Below are 18,285 nucleotides of genomic sequence, written 5' to 3'. Positions count from 1 at the left end.
GATAATTTGTTGCCTCCAGAGGAATCCCCAGAACGAGTTCCTCTTAGCTAATTCCAGGTGCCATTCAATGCAGATCCACTTCGTGAATGATTAATTGTTTGGTTAACCGTCTTGTTCGAAACGATAGACAAAACGTCGGAGGCTCTGCACTACAGACTACACTTCGTGCTCAGTTTAATTGAAGTTGAGATTGCGAATTACTATTCGACTCGTTCCTGCCTTAATTACTTGCAGTTGGAGGGAGGAAACTGTGGTTATGTATCCGGGAAAGGGAGAAATGTGGGTTTTTCTTGTAAAAAGGGGAACTGATTTATACTTATTGGTTCTTGGTTTGGCGTTTTCCGTTGGGGTGTTACACATGTGTTGCAGAGGTTGTTGTTGTTTGGTTGATTTAATTACTGAAGATATAAATAGCAGAAGTTGTTGTGGTATAGTAACTTAAAGATGCTCTCTTCAAATTATAAAATGAAAAGTTGTTGGTTAGTATAGGCTGTTTTTTGTCGAGGTATATAACTTTAAGTATGCATTACTGTTCAAGATGTCGACCGATTTAACAGCTGTCAATTCATTATGATGCATAGACTCACGCCTGAACAACGCTTGCAAATAGTGCAATTTTATTTCGAAAATAATGGTTCAGTGCGGAATTCGTATCGCGCACTGCGTCCATTAGCGATGAAGCGCACTTCTGGTTGAATGGCTACGTCAACAAACAAAACTGCCGCATTTGGAGTGAAGCTAATCGTCAAGTGTATGTCGAAACACCGTTACGTCCAGAAAAACTGAATGTTTGGTGCGCTTTATGGGCTGGTGGAATCATTGGTCCGTACTTCTTCAAGAACGATGATGGCCAGAACGTTACAATCAATAGTGATCGGTATAGAGCCATGATTACTAAGTTTTCCATTCCTGAATTGAACAACCATGATGTCCAGGAGCTGTGGTTCCAACAAGACAGCGCAACATGTCACACAGCTCGTGCCACAATCGATTTATTGAAAGACACGTTTGGTGAGCACCAAATTTCACGTTTTAGACCTGTGAATTGGCCTCCAAGATCTTGTGATTTAACACCGCTAGACAACTCTCTGTGGGGCTATGTAAAGTCATTGGTCTATGCGGATAAGCCACAAACCCTTGACCATTTGGAAGAACATTCGCCGTGTTATTGTCGATATACTGCCACAAATGTTGGAAAAAGTCATCGAAAATTGGACGTCCAGATTGGACTACATCCGAGCCAGCCGTGGCGGTCATATGCCAGAAATCATATTTTAAATGTAATGCCACAAGATTATCTTGCGGATAAATAAAATTCATGCCAATCGAATAATCCATCGTTGTTTTATTGCAATTTAAATTCTATAGCTTTAAAAAAAACACCCTTCAGAACTGGCTAGGCTGAAAGTGTGCTCCATTGGTTAGTCATTTCATTTGCGCAGTATCTCTTCAACTGTGTTTTTTTATCTATTTTGCAGAGTTCACGAATTTCATCTGCTGGCAGGCATATCATGCATAACAGAAGGTGTTTATACTGACAGTGTCAAGCCAGCAGTTCTCGAAACTCAGTGCATTACAGTTGCATGGATTTCCTTTTTTACAAGTACCACGAAGACCATTGTTACACTAATGCAGGTACATTCACATCAAGTATTGGGACGACAATTTCAGCTAGACACTTTTGCTTTTTGTCGCCACAATATGTACAGCTGCTCCAATCTCGATCTTCAAGATGCTTACACGAATTATCAACCTTAAGAAAAAAAAATCTCCACCAATTCGAACACCATGTAGCACATAAAAATGTGTGGGCCCTCTGGTTCATACTATACGAACTTATCCTCTCGATATGCGATCCTAGAACGTCGAGACATTACCCCAGGTAACGCAATTGCATCAGCCCTCATCTCCTGGACCTCTCCTCTAGCGCCCATAAAAATTTCAATTCCGGTCTGAATTTCCCAAAACTGCCCGTATCCGGCGTTTCATAACCGCCGCCAGAGCATCCCGACGCGCCCCTAAATAATTCCTGGCGTCGTGAACAATGCCCGGATTAAATTTTTTTTGTCTAGCAGCTTACCGGTGTCGGGCCAACTCCGCCAGTTCCGAATTACACGCCGGAAAAGCGGGAAAAAGAGGGCGATCCGTGAAAATTTCCCAGTCAGCCTGGCGCCGCCCTATTTATGCAGATAGCAGTTTTGGAGCGTGTTCAACGTTTCGATGCAGGACTTCATTTAAATTGGAAAGCTGTTCTCGTGCACCGGGGGATACCCCTAGTTCCTATCTGGACGGGGCATCTCGGTGTGCCGTGATACTTTTTTTTCCAGTCACGAACGGGTTTGATGGATGCAAATCTTAGTGGTGGGAAGTATGGGAGGAAATCACGGAATAGGTTATGTGTAGTAGTGGACAGAAAGAAAAGGAACTGTAATTCGTTGAGAAATTCTTTCTGTGTTTTCCATCGCTGGCTACTACTTTCTCCCATCTTTTGGGTAACGTACGAATCCCTCTTCAAAAAAAACTGGTTATCTTTTGAAGCGATCCACGAATCAATCTTTTACTTCTTCACAAGACTGGATCGAAACAAGTGTAAGTCTGTCGCTGTATTGCAGCCTTTTGTCTCTCAATGCTCAGCTCAAACGCCTTAATTGCGTTTGATAACGATCGCCTGTGATTGTTTCTGTCGGTTTTAACAACTCATAATACACTACGCCCAACTGGTCCCACTAAATATTGAGCTTGACTGGTATATCCCTACGATTTTCTGCGCTTGGGAACATCGTAATGACTCCGTTTTTCGTATCCAGTCACAATGCGATGCAGAAATCCCTTCAGTCTTTGCCTTGCAAGCATTTGTTTACAAGCAAACAAACGCCGTTCAACATTTCTCGGCTTCAACTCGTACGGCGCCCAATTTCCTTGTTTCCGAATCATTCCCATGACTTTCAGGCGTTTTGAAATGGCTTGTTGCGTCACTGCCCATGATCCTGCCATTTTTTTTCCATTTGACACGAGTCTTAATCGAGTCATGCTTCTATTCTGCATCTTCGAAAACCTTTTCTCTTCCACCACCAAGCTAGCCTTCGACGTCAAAATCGCCGTTCTTAATCAGTTGAAACCACTCTCGGCACGTTCTTTCACTGAAAGCGGCCTCACCATATAGAGTATTTGAGAGGTTTCGATGAGCCCCAGCTGCAGATTTCTTCATATTACACCAGTAAATTAAAACCTCCCGCAAATAACAAGAATTTGGCTCATAAGCTGATATGTTTAATTGAGAAAAAATTAATGATGCAAACACAAATCGACCAATATTTCGATGGCGTTATGTTTACAAATACCTAAGGTTATTGTATGACATCTACGATCTATTCATATCGACTACCACTTACCGCTACAGCTATCTATTGCAAAACGGCGGGAGCATAGTTGTACACCTAATAATTATGGGTTCATATTGGTAGTTGATAAGGTTTCTAAAAGAGAATTCATAAAATAAGTTATTAGGACACTTCATCTGCACATCATGACGCTCCATAAAAATTATAATCTGCAAATACCCACGAAACCTTTTTGGCTCTATGCATCGCCCCAATTCATTTCTCGCCACTGTCGATGAGTCATAAGGCATCGCACAAATGAGTGTCTCTGCTGACATGACTCTTCTACAGAATCAATTGTTCGGTTGGTCGTTCGGTTGGAATGGCAAATTCCTCGGTGGCTTGATTGGTAGAGCATCGGACTAGCCATTCGGAGGTTGCGGGTTCGAGTCCCGCTCGGGGAGGTACTTTTTCCGGAATTAAACAATTTTTTCAACAAAACAAAACAAAATATTATGCTATTACAATTAATTTAAGATATCAACTGACTTTTTTAATAGTTGATTATGTTTTTTTCTAAATGAAAATTCATCATTGATGTTATTAGGACACTCCATCTGCACATCATGACGCCCCATAAAAAATTATAATAATCATCCGCAAATATCCCCCAAATCTCAACGTTTTTTGATTATGTACCGCCCCAATTCATTTCCCGCCACTGCCGATGAGTCATAAGGCGTCGCAAATGAGGGTCTTTGAAAACGTGACTCTTTTACCGAATCAATTTCCGTCGCGAGTAATTCCAAACGGATACGCCCGCACATGGCGGAGGTTCGTTATGAGAATTTCATGTTTATGATGGCCGATCTAACGTTTTTAATAATCGCGAAAATATTCAGCTTTACCCTGCTCAAAGGCCCGAGCGATGCATGACGCATAATTAATTTCAGTGGAAAAGAGGGCGCTGTAATAAAGAGCGCCCTCTTTGATGGATGAGGTTTCTGGTCGTAATGGCCATCAGGGTCCCACATCGATTCAACATTTTTTTTAGTTTTTTTTTCGATTAATTATTCTAACGTATTTTTAACACAGAGTTGACTACCTCACCGCTTTCTTAAACTATCTCTGCTATTTGTCTAGTTGTTTCTAATTGGTTCGAATTCAGGGCTATAACTGAAAGAAGATTTCCTTTGGTGTTGAGATTTTCTACTGAATTTAGATTTGAGGGGGTTTACTGCACCTCAAGCTTAAGGTCTCTTGTGCCTCCCAGCATGGCTGTTCTCACCATTAGTCTTCTAAGTCTACAGCTCACCATCTGGTCCCAGAGTTCTGATGATTTCGAGTATATGGGATGGCTTCAAGGAAGCTACTTCCTCACTTCTACATGTATGTTGCCTTGCCCAAAGCAGAGTCTGTCGTCGTTGGGTTGTTGTTTCTGCTAGACCAATTCTCATGAGATGCTTCCTGCAATGTCCTCTAAGGAATCAAGTGAGGAGGTGTAGCTTATTCTTGCTAAGATCCAGAGATTCTTCTTAGATCTCAAAATTTCGAAATTTAGAAGAAACGTTTTGGTATAATACAATCCAGGAAAAATCTCCACCAGAGTGTTTGTCTTTAGGTGTTTTCCTTCTCCTAAAATTGTTTGTTGTGGGTACATCAACATTTACCAAAAAGAGGTTCTGGGCCAATGAAAGGAGTTGGTGCTCCTCTTTTGGCAAGTGTGTTGGCCTCTTCATTACCGCTAATTCACGAGTGGTCGGGAATCCAGACTAAAAGGACCTTGTTATCCTTGCTTATTTCGTTAAGTTTCCTTCGACACTACAATACTATCTTAGAATCAATGATATGTGAGCTCAAATTCCTCTAATTGCAGCCTGACTATCACAATGTATTACTATATCACATTTCTGCTATATCTAACTAGGTTCATTTCCACGCATCTTTCGATTGCAAGTATATCTGCCTGAAAGACACTTGGACAGCAGCCAAAATCCTTGCCTGGACTTCATAGATGTTGGGATCTTTTATCCACTGCACACCTCTGGGTCATTATGGGCAAAAAAATTACCGTTTCTTCCATATACTCTAGATTCTTAAGGCACGAGGTAAAAGTAGCCTGGGAGGAAAACAATCATCTCAACAGGAATATGCCCAGATGTATTCCGGAGTCCCTGAGATATCGCTTAAGTCAACACATCATCCTTGTTTTACATTTTTTCAACCGCTGCATTTACAAAAAATTCTGACCAAACACTAATCTAACACTAACTGATATTTATACAAAAAATTATTGAACAGAATCATTTATTGCTTGTACGTAAACTAAGTTTACTATTACAATGCTTAGTTCATCAAATTCCATCCACAAAAATTCAGAAATTGGTGGAATATCATCTGCTGGCGCATTCGCCATTTTAAAACTCGATTGTGAATGCATATAGCGTATCAAAATTCTTGATCTGCAGAAATAATAATGCCGTAAGTCGAAAAATTTCAATAAACCCGGAAATTTCCATAGAAATCTCATCGATGAAACAAACGACCCTCGTGCAGAGAAATATCGTTTCAATTTTCTCACTTCGCCAACTTCCCGTTGCATTCGCATAACTCGCTGCATTCTATTGCCCATAAAACCGACTACCAAAATAAAACAGCGAAGTTCCTTCCACACGGTCGAGCGGGTATAGTCAAGTGACGTAGGTAACGCCGGAAACGTCGGAAAACCGACGCTGTAGTGTATCTCAGACGCCTCCGCGGCCTTAGTTTCTTATGCCAAGGCTTAGGCAAACTTATTTGTGTATTGTGTGTTGCATATAAAGCCACGTTATATATGCAACCTGAAATACTTTGATATATGTTCAACAAACCAGAAATTACTGGGAAATTCGAGGTTAATAAAATGAAACTGCCTTGCTTGTGGATGATAAGGTAGAAATGAAGGAGTTCTTGTTAAATCAAGTGCTGACATATTCATTCCTGATGAGTACAAGATCTCAGCAAGCTGAAGAATCTATTGCATATAAATAAGGGTTGGTTAGAACACGAACTGTTACAAAATTCAGAAAACACTATTGGTGAATCGGATTTTTCGAATGGAAAAGGTTTTCCAATAGAAATGATACAATTATAATGGTAATGATAATGGTAACGCAATGCATTATTTTTTTAATTCAAGAAGGTTACATTATTTTTTTTAATTCACTTCCACGAGTGTCTTTTCCAAAGCAGATTTTGCGTTGGATTGTGATGACAAGGATTCCGTCACCAGGTGATCCGGAGTTTCTTTCTTCTCCCCTCAGAATCTGTACTCATAGTTTTCTGCTAGACCCATTCTCATGAGGTACTTCCTAGGCGGCAAAGCCTAGTAAGGAGATGTAGCATATTCTTGCTAAGATCCAGAGACTTCTTCGATTTCGAAGTGTCAAAGTTTCAAAGAAACTTTTTGGAATGATCCAACCTTGGAAGATTCCTTCAGAGTGTTTCTCTTTCGGTTTTTTCCTTCTCCTGAATCTCTTCCTTGTGAGTTTTGCCCATACTTCAGAGAGATTCTGGTCCAATGGAACGAGTTTGTTTCCATTTTTTGGCAAGTGTGTTGACCTCTTCATTTCCTTTGCTTCTCGAGTTACCGGAAGCCCAGACATTGTCATTCTGGTTCACCATGCTTCACCACGTATGATATTCTTTTCTTTTTCATTCTTTCTACCTGTTCGTTCCAATATCTTCTTCTCTTTCTTCCCCATGTTACTATATCCCTAACTTTCCACATTCTTCTGATAATGTCTTACCTTTCTCTGTTTTCAAGTGTCTCGTATGTGGAATTTTCATCAGTGTTACCATTATTATCATTCAAATTATATCATTCCTATCGAAGAACTCTTTATAAGGGAATTCTAGGGTAGTTCTACCTCTAAGCAAATCACTTATCATAGTGCTTTCCAGTTTTTGAGCTTTCTCAGACTGACATACATCAAAATTATCTATTCTTGCAATGCCTAGTTAGGAGATTTAACACATTCTCGCTGAAATCCAAATACTTCTTAGAATTCGCAGTATCAAAGTTAAAAAAAAAACTTTTTGGAACATTTCGCCAGAGTGTTTTTTTTTCCTTCTTCTGAATCTCTTTCTCGTAGGTTTTGCCCATACCTCAGAGAGATTCTGGTCGAATGAAAGCACATTGTGCTCCTTTTCTGGCAAGTTGGCCTCTTCATTTCCTTTAATTCCCGAGTTACCAGGAACCCAAACTAAAAAAACATTGTTATTCTGGTTTATTATGCATCACTACGTATGATATTCTGTTCTACTCCATTGTCTCCACATATTCATTCCAATATTTTTTCTCTTTCTTCTCCATTAACTCAACTTCACACGTTCTCTTGATAGTGCCTTACCTCTCCCTGTTTTCAATTGTCTTTTCTGTTACTGTTTGGAGTGTTCTCATTCTGAATATTGTATTTATAACCATCTAAATTTTCTCATTTCTACTGGAAAACTCTTTAAAAGGAAATTCTAGGGTAGATCTAACTCTAAGCAGATCTCTTATGATAGTTCTTCTCATTTTTAAGCTTTCCTAGATTCTTCTAATTAAAAATCGTCTTTGCTCCCTCCCTACAAAATGCAAATACCGAAAGACATAATAAAATACCTCTCGACATGCCCAGGAATAATCTCAAGCGGATATTCCACCCCCATATCGCACACCTGGGAATCAAAAACCAACCCTATCCTCACATTGAAATTCCAAACGATTCGTTACGACGCCAAAGACGCGGTAATAAAAATTAATTATGGAGTGATCACGGATCCGCGAAAGTTTTAATCTCGCCCTTTGTCAGAGAGACTGGATGTGGCGCGATTAAGGATGCCGCACACAGCTACCCCTGAAGCGTCCTGCCCACCAGCAGGATGGTCGCAGAGGATGAACAGTCGTCGTTTATGTTCTTCCAGGCGGACCGTGTATCTTTTTTATTGCCCCTGCTGCGGGCAGAGGTGCGAAAAGAGGTCGTTTTCGAAAGAGGTCACGTCGGAAGAGTTAGAATTACAACCCCGGATCTACTTTGTTCCTGCGATAAAGACACTGGGGAGGAAGTAACATGACAAATTTTACCTTTTGAGGGGATCTAACAATCGGTGTTGAGTCAGCTAAGAAAAATTCGACAAAGAAGCATTCTAAAAGGTCTGTACATGATGAAACCAGTAATGATTCATGTAGTATTGATCAAAAAAAGAATAGCTTATTAATCCTCAGAATTTCCACTAACTTTGGCTTGAGTCAAGTAGTAGTTTTTTAATCTCAAGTCAAGTCAAGTATTTATCTATCAAGTACTTGAATCATATCAAACTACTTGATTTTTAACAGTTTTATTGTGTAGTGTCACACAATGAAAAATGATAAAATAAGAAGGAACCTTTCAAAAAACACTTTCATTTTATAAAAGAACCGAAAGTATCAACCTTTTTGAAATAGAAACATAAATTAAATCACTATAAATCATAACAAAATAAAAATGATGAAAAAATAAAGTTTTTCAATATTGAGAAACCTCCAGGTTTAGTATGATTTCATAATTTTCCATATAGGACCTAAGACACATGAAAATCTAGATTTGTAGCCTAACCTATGGCAGGGTTTTGTAACTGTAAGAGCAGCTCTGCAAAATTGTCTTTGAACAAGAGCTGAAGATGCTGGCGTTGATAAAAAATCCTTGGCCATTTTGGCCAAATTTCGAAAGATATTTCTGAAACTACCAAAATCTACCAATAGATTACATAGAAATGTGAGACAACTACTAAAAAGGTAATATAAAATATAATTAAATGGTGGAAATATAATAGCTGTCATTTAATTTCGGTTTTCCATCAAGTAAAAATCGAATCAATCTGATTAAGCGTCTGTTATCCAACTGTGTACAAATACTAATACATGTAACATTGATAACATTATTTATACTGATAGCTCAATCCATCACATGTACTGTTTAGTTCAACAAAATAATACATTGTAATACGCACGGTTGATTTACTGGTTGGGCCCGTAACCTATTGACTGAAGTGTTAAATTTAGATTGAACGTTGCGGGAAAGATTTGGAATCATCGTATGGTTAGAAAGGGTTAATATTATTCAACCATATACAGTTTCATGACTTTTTTTTCCCATTTTAAGCACATTCCGTTAAAAAAATCCATTAAACCGGGACCACCTTAATCATCCCCACAAAGACTGTTCGATCAGTTACCCCCGCCATCCATCTATATAGATAATGGGCCGCCATTTGCATATTGTAATCTGGTGGCCAGTCAGTGATTTATACTGGGAATTTGAATAAATGTTACACGTTCTGGCACTTGTTTTCGGTGGGTCGTTCCAAGCACCGGGGCCGTAGGCCCCTTTTTTTTCGGCCTGATTTACGACATGCCGAATCCAATGATTTTTTTTTGCAGACGCAACCCTTAGTGTCCGACAATGATTTATTGAATCTACCCAAAACGTGATTGGAATTTGAACGGCTATCGGGATTTATGTAACTGTGAGGAATCTTGGATGATGTGGGTTTTGAGGTGATCATTCTATGATTTATTATTATGAGTTTGGTAAGAGAGTTAATCCAGGTTCTTTGGTGATCTGGCTATAAGAGAGGAAATGTCTGCTGTGTGTACCAGGGCATGGTGAAACGAACAAGCTGATGATCTTGTAAAGAGGGCATAAGAGTGAACACCCTGTGACTTGTATCTTCCTGTAGGTTTGCAAACGAACACCACAAGATAGCATTTCAGCCATGAGAGCACAGGAAAAAGAGGCCCTTGAGGAGCAATACTCCCAGATTTGCGTAAACGAGCTGAGCTTTGAGCTATCATCAGACTGCAGATGCGGTAATATCTGTATCAGTAACTTTAGTATTCCAAGATTCTGTCAGCTAAAAAAATTTGCAGACTTCTAATCGAATATGGAAACAGCTAACCACATGGGGGAAAGAGGTCTCAGACCTCGCTCTTTTGTGCAAATGTTCAGAATTGGCCTGTCTGAGAAGCTCACTGTTGAGCTTGATATCTGCTCTAAATCTTCAAAAAGTGAAAGCCAAGGCTTCGATTTGCCAATATAAGAGGTTCTACAGCAAGAGGTTATACAATAAGAGGTTTAATTTTAATTGTAAAAAAGAATTAACTGTTCCATTCGCACATTTTCGGCTGTGTCTTCTCGATAACTTCACGAATTCCATTTCTAAGACTTTGAATCGATTGTGGAGCATTGGCATAGACATTATCTTTCACGTGGTCTCAAAAAAAAAGTCTAAAGGTGTCAAACCACACCAAACAGTGATACGTTTTGCTTAGAGAGACTTTTCAACAAACATTCTTGGATTGTTCGAGTCCAAAATGCAACAATTATGCTTTTAAACGTAGCATCAGAGGTGAAAATAGAATCTGGATCATTTTGATTCATTCCAAGGATCCAATCATCCAAGATACAACGTTGCTGGTGACCGACTGGCTTGGTTTCTTGTGTTAACTGAACTTGAAAAGCCCTAAGATCTTCGTCTTCATGGAAAATAAGGTGCAATGTCCTTATTCCCAAGATCGAAGAGAGTTCGACAAATCTAGGTTTTCGTCTACACTTCGAGGTATAGCAGCAATATTCCAATTGTTCTTGTATTCTTCACATCAATTATTTGTCCCAACAGCTCAAAATTTTCCACCATTGCCTCCCCAGAAAATGCTTCATGAAGACCCAAAATACTTCAGTTCTGCTTTTCGAATGTAAGAGGATGATAGCTTCAAAAGTGATAGCTGCGAAGTTAGCAGGCAATTCAAAAGGAAATTGGAAAACCCTTTGGTAGACGATCTCCTTGGGAGTTCTTGAGCATTGTGAAGCACCAAAGATCACAATCCAAATTGATCACAGTTCTTAAATGTTGTCCTGTAGCCATTGTTCATTGTTTCATCGTCGAGGATTGTTTGAAGATGTTTGATTGAAGTTGAAGAAAGTTTTGATCCATATTTCTTTTCAATTCTAAAAAAAAAAAAAAAGAATATCGATCCACCTTATAATTTTCATTCAAACTCACGGAACAAACCGTTTAAGTCCTACAATACCCTGTCAACAACGTTCAAGTTCAAAAAAACAGCGTAATATCACCAGTATATTAACAGCCATAAATCTCGCCGCTAATTTTTTTTTCCAAGGCTATCCGCGATACCACCGCGCCTTTGAAGTACGAAACACAAACCGACCTACTATATTTTTCCCTAAACACGTAAACAGGCCGTAATTCACCCCCCTCTCCCCACCTGGACGTGTTCCGCTCGGTCTGCATTCCGAAGTGGAGCGAGAAAAAAAAATTGTTTACCTCCCGCCGTCAGCGAATCGGCCCAACCAACGTTCTGTTTTGTTATTCGAGAATGTAAAGCAACTTCGAAATCCAACTTCGCCGAGGAATTATCGGAAGTTGTTTCCGTTTGTGGGTTTGTTGGGGTGCATAAATTCAGCACCAGATATTCTAATTAAATCCCGGCAGCTATAATCCGTGCCGTACGCTACGTTTTAAAACTTGACTAAATCTGCGCCAGAAAAGTTTTGAGGGCGTAAGTACCTTCGACGTTTTCTCCACTTGCTCCCCTTCCGAGCGGGGAAGTCGGAACTTGGGGCCATAGCTTTAGATCAACAGAAGAAGTTGGATGTGTACTTAATCTTCACCTGTGTTGACCTAACCTGATGTAAAATGATGATTCTCTGTATGATTTGCCAGACTAAGTTCCGTATTTGTAAATGTAGGTATGTTTCTTTTCCGGAAATTAATACGTGACTTTGGTAACAAGTGTTTACTTGAGGAATTCGACAAATCTCCTATAAGGCCATCGTTGGGGAGGTTACTACCTGGATGGATGAACGTTTCATTTCACCAGAATCAAAAAAAATAGAAGAAAATATCGAAGAAAATCAAAAAGACTCTGGCAAGCTTATGCTCTTGGGGTCGTCTTCACTGTAAATAGGTGTATATGTGGTCTTCAAGGGTGGTATTGTGCATAAATACAATAGTGCTTGGAAGGTCCTGGATTCACGTCAATGTCTTTCTTATTTTTTTTTTCAAAAAGGGGAATACATTGTACCTACCTATCCAGAATATGTTGATGCATTAGATTTGTATTTGTACCCACAAAACATGCTTTTTGAAATATAAACATAAATTGAATATCTATAAATCATAACAGAATGAAAAAATAAAGTTTGTTAATATTGAGAAACTTCCAAGCTTAGTTTGATTTCAAAATTTTTCATCCAGGATCTTAGACACATGAGGCATCTTATAGATTTATCGCCTAACTTATTGCGGGTTTTTGTAACTGTAAGAGCAGCTCTGGAAAATTGTCTTTCAACAGGAGCTGAAGATGCTGGCGTTGATAGAAAATCCTTGGCCATTTTGGCCAAGTTTGGAAAGATATTTCTGAAACTACCAAAATCTACCAATAGAGTTCATAGAAATGTGAGAAAACTACTAATAAAGTCAGACTGGCGAATGCTTCAGTCTCTTGGCGCTCGAGGAATCCCCTTATTTAGTCTAAGCGCGCACGAGATTGCAGAAACATATGCCTTGCGACGGGGCATATCGAGCTTAAGTAATATCAAGTAGCTTGATATCAAATCAAGCAATAAATATCTAAAATCAAGTCAAGCCAAGCTCAAGTCTTTAATTTTTCATGAGCTTGATTTTCAAGTTAAGTTGTTGGTTTAACTTTAAACTATTTGTGTTCCGATAAACAAACATAATTGAGAGCGTTTTCGGGAAATCTGTAAAACCTTGAACTGCATGAAATTCTTCCCTAGGACGTCGTCATCCGAATTCCCTTAGATATGCCAAAGAAAAAAATAATTTCCATATGAATATATTTCTGGAGCTCCTATTTTCCATAAAATATCATACATCAAATCTCGTATCATTTTCCTACTCCCGAGAAAAGGTAATCAAAATAAAAGTTCCAGAAACGTACGAATACGAACAAGCCTGCAAACGTTCCTAACTTTATTTCACTATTTTTCTACAATTTTTCATTTCACGTATATCTCCGAGTTCCCTTCAAAATGAATTCGGCTATCAATTTCCGTTGTATTATGGAACTCTCCGTGAGAAATATGCCCCTCCATAATAGAAATATGACACATTTCTAGGCAAGCATGAAATGGAACTTTCTACGAGTTTCACCTCCAAAATTAGTATACCTGAAGTTCATGAATTTGACTGCGAAAGTTTTGATTAAATCATTCTGACAGCAGGCCGTTCTCATTTTATCGTCCCACTCATTCAATTCAATCTGTTTTTCGACGAGTAATCATTTCTGAAGGTATAAAATGAAAACTAGGTGAGGATGGAACTGTTTGAAGCCAGTAGAGACATATAAGATACTCAAAAACTTCTCGTGAAAGTTTATCATTCCCAATTATATCTTGTTTAAGTTATTGGACGCCATTAGTTTTTATTTATTATCAACATTTTCTGCTGATCAATTTCGTTCGACTTTAATATCATAAGCAAACTCACAAATGAATGTTTTCCTTCGATCTCGTGGGTTATTTCTTGACTCGAACCAAGAAGCTTATTTATATGCGGTTATTTTGAAGTTATTTTCCAACATCATCCGATATTTAGCTTTACAAAACACTTTGGGAAAGTTGAATCGAAAAAGTTTGCGTGTTATTTCCGAGTATACACCGAATACAGCTGCTAAAATGTACGCTACGAATTGGTACCTTTCAAGTTTCTAAACTGGAAAAGCCACAATAATCAATAGGTTTTTTTGCAGCTCTACGTGAAAAACGTTGCCAATTCTGCAAAAACCCAATACAAGAAGAATTTTATATCGATATTAGATAAGTGACGTCGTTGTTTACTTATGGATGACCTAGGTGAAATTGTTAAAGTCGTTATTATGATATATTTCTGTAGTTATTTCGGGTAAAGTCGAGTAATAAGAATTCCCTTTCTTCAAATTCATCGTCTGGTCTACTCACAAGACAAATATTTCGCAGATATACGCGAAACGCAAAATGTTGCACGATACGAGGAAGCCTCGCCATAAAACTTGGAAACGATGCAAGCGAACATTTCACCATCCCGGGATCTGCACTTGCAACCCGCAGTATCGCATAATATTTTTCGTAAACATTCATAAAATGAGACAATGTGTATTTCAGTGTTTTCCTTCCGTTGTAGCGAATAACGCAATTTTGGGCCCAAACTGCAAACGTATATATGTGTGTGTGGCCCCCTTTATCGCCCTGTCATAACTGTAAAATGTGACGCTTTTACTTCACACCTCATGTATATGAGAATATCTTGTGCATGATAGAAATTTATTATTCGAAATGTTATGTTGATATGATTGTCTTCAATCTATGGAAAAATTCTTTATTATTTTGTCTACATTTTGTGAAGAACTGACTATACCACTTATTTTATTACAGTTTTTCATTTTCAGTAATTCAGTTCCTTTATTTATTACAGATATATGATTATTTTATTATTTTACTCATACTCTTTAGTCGAAGAAAATATTTGCTTCGATTTACTAAACACAGGCAGTGTTATTAACATTGCTAATAGAATTGCCAATTTGGACTCAGATATTTTAGGTTCAAAACTGGCAATCCTAATGCTCAAAATCGTAAGATTGCCTATTTTCAAATAGAAAGTTTAAAAATATAAAAAATAATTGGAAATCAAATAAAATCCTTATTCATCATATTTCAAGATCTAGAATCTACAATTCACAAACTGGACATTCTCAATAAAAAACCCTGTGTATATTATAAAAATTCCACTCAATTCATGAAAGTAATGAAGAAGTATTTCACCAAGAAAAATTAAGACAAGTTTTTTTTTGGAAGAGTAACTAGATACCGCAATCCTTTTTGTCCTTACCTAAGTTAACTCAACTGTACAGTGCATCCCATTTTGGGTGAGACAGCCAGGTTTCTCGCTTGTTATTTAAGATAGAGCCTTGCGGTTTTCACGTTCCTGTCCTACTTTTTCGTGAAACTCAAGTTGGTCTAATCAGATTCTGTATAACTGTTTCCGTTCAAAAGATACAGGGTGATTTTGGAAATTGATACTTTTCGGACCCCTTCTTTATCTCCGAAATTATTAGAGATAATGCCGAGCTGAAAACTACGTCTAAATCAGAATTCTGCGTAGAATCCAGTGGCGTACTCAATATTTTTTTTCGGGGTATGGTTTTGAAGATTCAACACAAACCTATATTTTTTTTAATGGAACACCCTATATATCATTACTTCGTTGAATTCGTTATATTTTTCCCTTCAAAATGATATATGACACTATGTAGGTAGGATGTTCAGAAATGTTAAAAAAAACACTAAAACGTCAAATAATGATGATTTTTTTGTAAATGGGCCATGAATTTTCTATGTTTCAATAAGAGGATTATTACTTTCGATTTTTAAAAGTAGTAGGTCATTGATGACACAAACATCCTTGTTGTTATTATGGCTACTATGCCTTTGGGAGCATTGTTTTATCAAGTAGGCTTTGGAGGGAAAAAACCAATCTGATCTAGCTGTCATCGCTATAAATTATTGTTATCATTATTGATTCTTCTTTTCTATGGGAAATCCATTGCCCATTAACAAAAAAATCATCATTATTTGATGTTTTAGTGTTTTTTTAACATTTCTGAACATCCTACCTACAAAGTGTCATAAATCATTTTGAAGGGAAAACAATAACGAATTCAACGAAGTTATGATACACATAGTGTTCCATTTAAAAAAACATAAGTTTATGTTGAATCTTCTAAACCATACCCCGAAAAAAAATAATGAGTACGCCACTGTATTCTACGCAGAATTCTGATTCAGAAGTAGTTTTTACCTCAGCATTATTTCTAATAACTTCGGAGATAAAGAAGGGGTCCGAAAAGTATCAATTTCCAAAATCACCCTGTATCTCTTGAACGGAAACAGTTATGCACAATCTGATTAGACCAACTTGAGTTTCACGAAAAAGTAGAACAGGAACGTGAAAACCGCAAGGCTCTATCTTAAATAACAAGCGAGAAACCTGGCTGTCTCAGCCAAAATGGGATGCACTGTACTCTATACTCATGAAGAATTTGACTTTTTGTAATCTTTCCCCAATTTTTCCTGTTTGACATACAGAATAGTGTTATAATTAATCCTAGGAAAATGATGCCATTTTTTGAAGAAAAAGAAGAAGATGTGGCAACGAGGTGAACTCACTCGGGGTCAAATTGACTCTAGTAGGGAGTCCGTTAATTTATAGCGACTCCCTAACGGAGTCAGGTTGACTCCCTTTGAGGGATATCTACACCGGACTCCAAGAAGAAATCTGCAATATTCCAATTTGCTGTTTTCGACAACTTTCCTATATCAAACTTACTCTAATTTAGAGACAGCATAACAAATCTGTTTTCTTCAATATTTATCTTAATCACATGAAAAAACCTGTACTTAATGAGTTTTCCTTTTGCAGTACAATATTAAGAAAAAAGAGGAGATAGTGGATCCTGTCCAGGAAGAACCCAATCCGCTCATGCGTAAAAAAAAGACACCGGAAGAATTAGCAAGAGAGGCAGAAGAGGCTGATGAAGACGAATTCACAAGTGAGTGCTTAACCAGCTTGAACCAACTCAAAAAAAGATGCATCATTTTGTAGTTCTCTAGATTCACGAAAAAGACAATAATTTGGTGCGTTTATTGAAGAACACACTTGAAATTACCTTCCAATAATGGCTATAAAGTCAATACAATCATTAATTTGAACTAATTTCAAGGGTGGTGGTCAATAAATGCTAATTTTAGTGAAGTAGTTAGGAAGATTTTCATCACATTTGAGTAATTCAGCACCATTTGTTCAGTCATTATTATTAAGGACAAAGGAAACTTCGTATGAACTGAAATCTATATAGGACCAAGCCTAAAAAAGCGACAATAAAAAAAGTCCATGTGAAGTTTCTTTAGTGAATTTCTTTTTAGATCCCGCAAAAGTAAATGTTAAGCTTAAAGGTTTCATTCTTTCGATAAAAACCTCTTTTCACTCCGTGCTACTTTTAAGTACAACTTTCGGAATTTTTACACCAAAGATTTTTTTACTCTATACTCATCACAATATCATAACTTTATATCACCCATTTACATCCCTCACAATCTATTGACAACAATTGTGCCTATACCAAAACTCTTTAGGGACCCATGACCATGGAATTGCTGAATGTATTTTATATCTTCCTTTTTATACTATAACTTTCTATCATCTTAGTTTGTTCTTTAAGTTATATTATTTACAGTTGATTTAATAAAAGATTTTCTAATGTTTTATTTGTGATTTTATTATTTTTAATATATTTTTCATTTTGACTATTGATTTTTATTTTATCCTTATTTGTTATTTTCCAAGTGAATTTTGATTTTGTTGATTTAACATATGCAACCTGAGCAGATGAAGGTTCATTTACAATTGACCAAAATTTTTTTTCTGCTCAGGAAGATATTTTTCTTCGGAGGTTTGCTAGCAAATCTATCATTGGAAAAAATCTGATGCCAATGAACTACTTGAATTGAATCAAAAGAACTACAGGTTAGATTGATCTACTGATACATAGATCTATCTGCCCTGTAGATCTGAGTATTACATAGAATCTTGAGTTCACAAAATGGAGATTTGTCGGAGACTAGCCTCCTTTTTTTGTTTTTTTTTATTATCCTTTCACTTACACGCACCTTCAATCATCCACCAATGTTGAATTTGTATGAGATCGACTTGGACAGTCTACAGTTCACAGCAAAAATCTTCCGCTTAGCTTAAAACCGATTGGTCTGAAATGTAAAGTGAATCTCGTTAAAGATGAGGGAATTTAAAATGGTACGATTGATTTTTAGCAAACGAAGAAGCAGGTTTCCAAGGTGGTCAAATGCTCCAGGGTAAGTCTTGGAAC

At 37.6% G+C, this 18,285-nt stretch overlaps 1 protein-coding gene and 1 non-coding gene across 6 annotated transcripts in view; both read left to right on the top strand.

Moving 5' to 3' along the window:
* Positions 1-18,285, top strand: part of LOC123680790 (complexin) — a 330,085-nt gene that overhangs the window by 306,382 nt on the left and 5,418 nt on the right. For 3 of the 5 annotated variants that reach the window (XM_045618869.1, XM_045618868.1, XM_045618873.1), the window contains 2 exons: positions 16,824-16,953; positions 18,230-18,271. In XM_045618869.1, the coding sequence (XP_045474825.1) occupies positions 16,824-16,953; positions 18,230-18,271 (172 nt within the window). The remainder of the gene's footprint in view (positions 1-16,823; positions 16,954-18,229; positions 18,272-18,285) is intronic. The other 2 variants (XM_045618872.1, XM_045618874.1) reach the window with 1 other exon arrangement.
* Trnaa-agc lies at positions 3,712-3,784 on the top strand. Its single transcript has one exon. It is a non-coding gene; the product is annotated as a tRNA-Ala (tRNA).

The sequence above is a fragment of the Harmonia axyridis genome, chromosome 5, assembly GCF_914767665.1.
Source record: "Harmonia axyridis chromosome 5, icHarAxyr1.1, whole genome shotgun sequence".
Classification (NCBI taxonomy): domain Eukaryota; kingdom Metazoa; phylum Arthropoda; class Insecta; order Coleoptera; family Coccinellidae; genus Harmonia; species Harmonia axyridis.
Note: the sequence above shows the minus strand (reverse complement) of the source record. Positions and strands in the feature narration are given on the sequence as shown.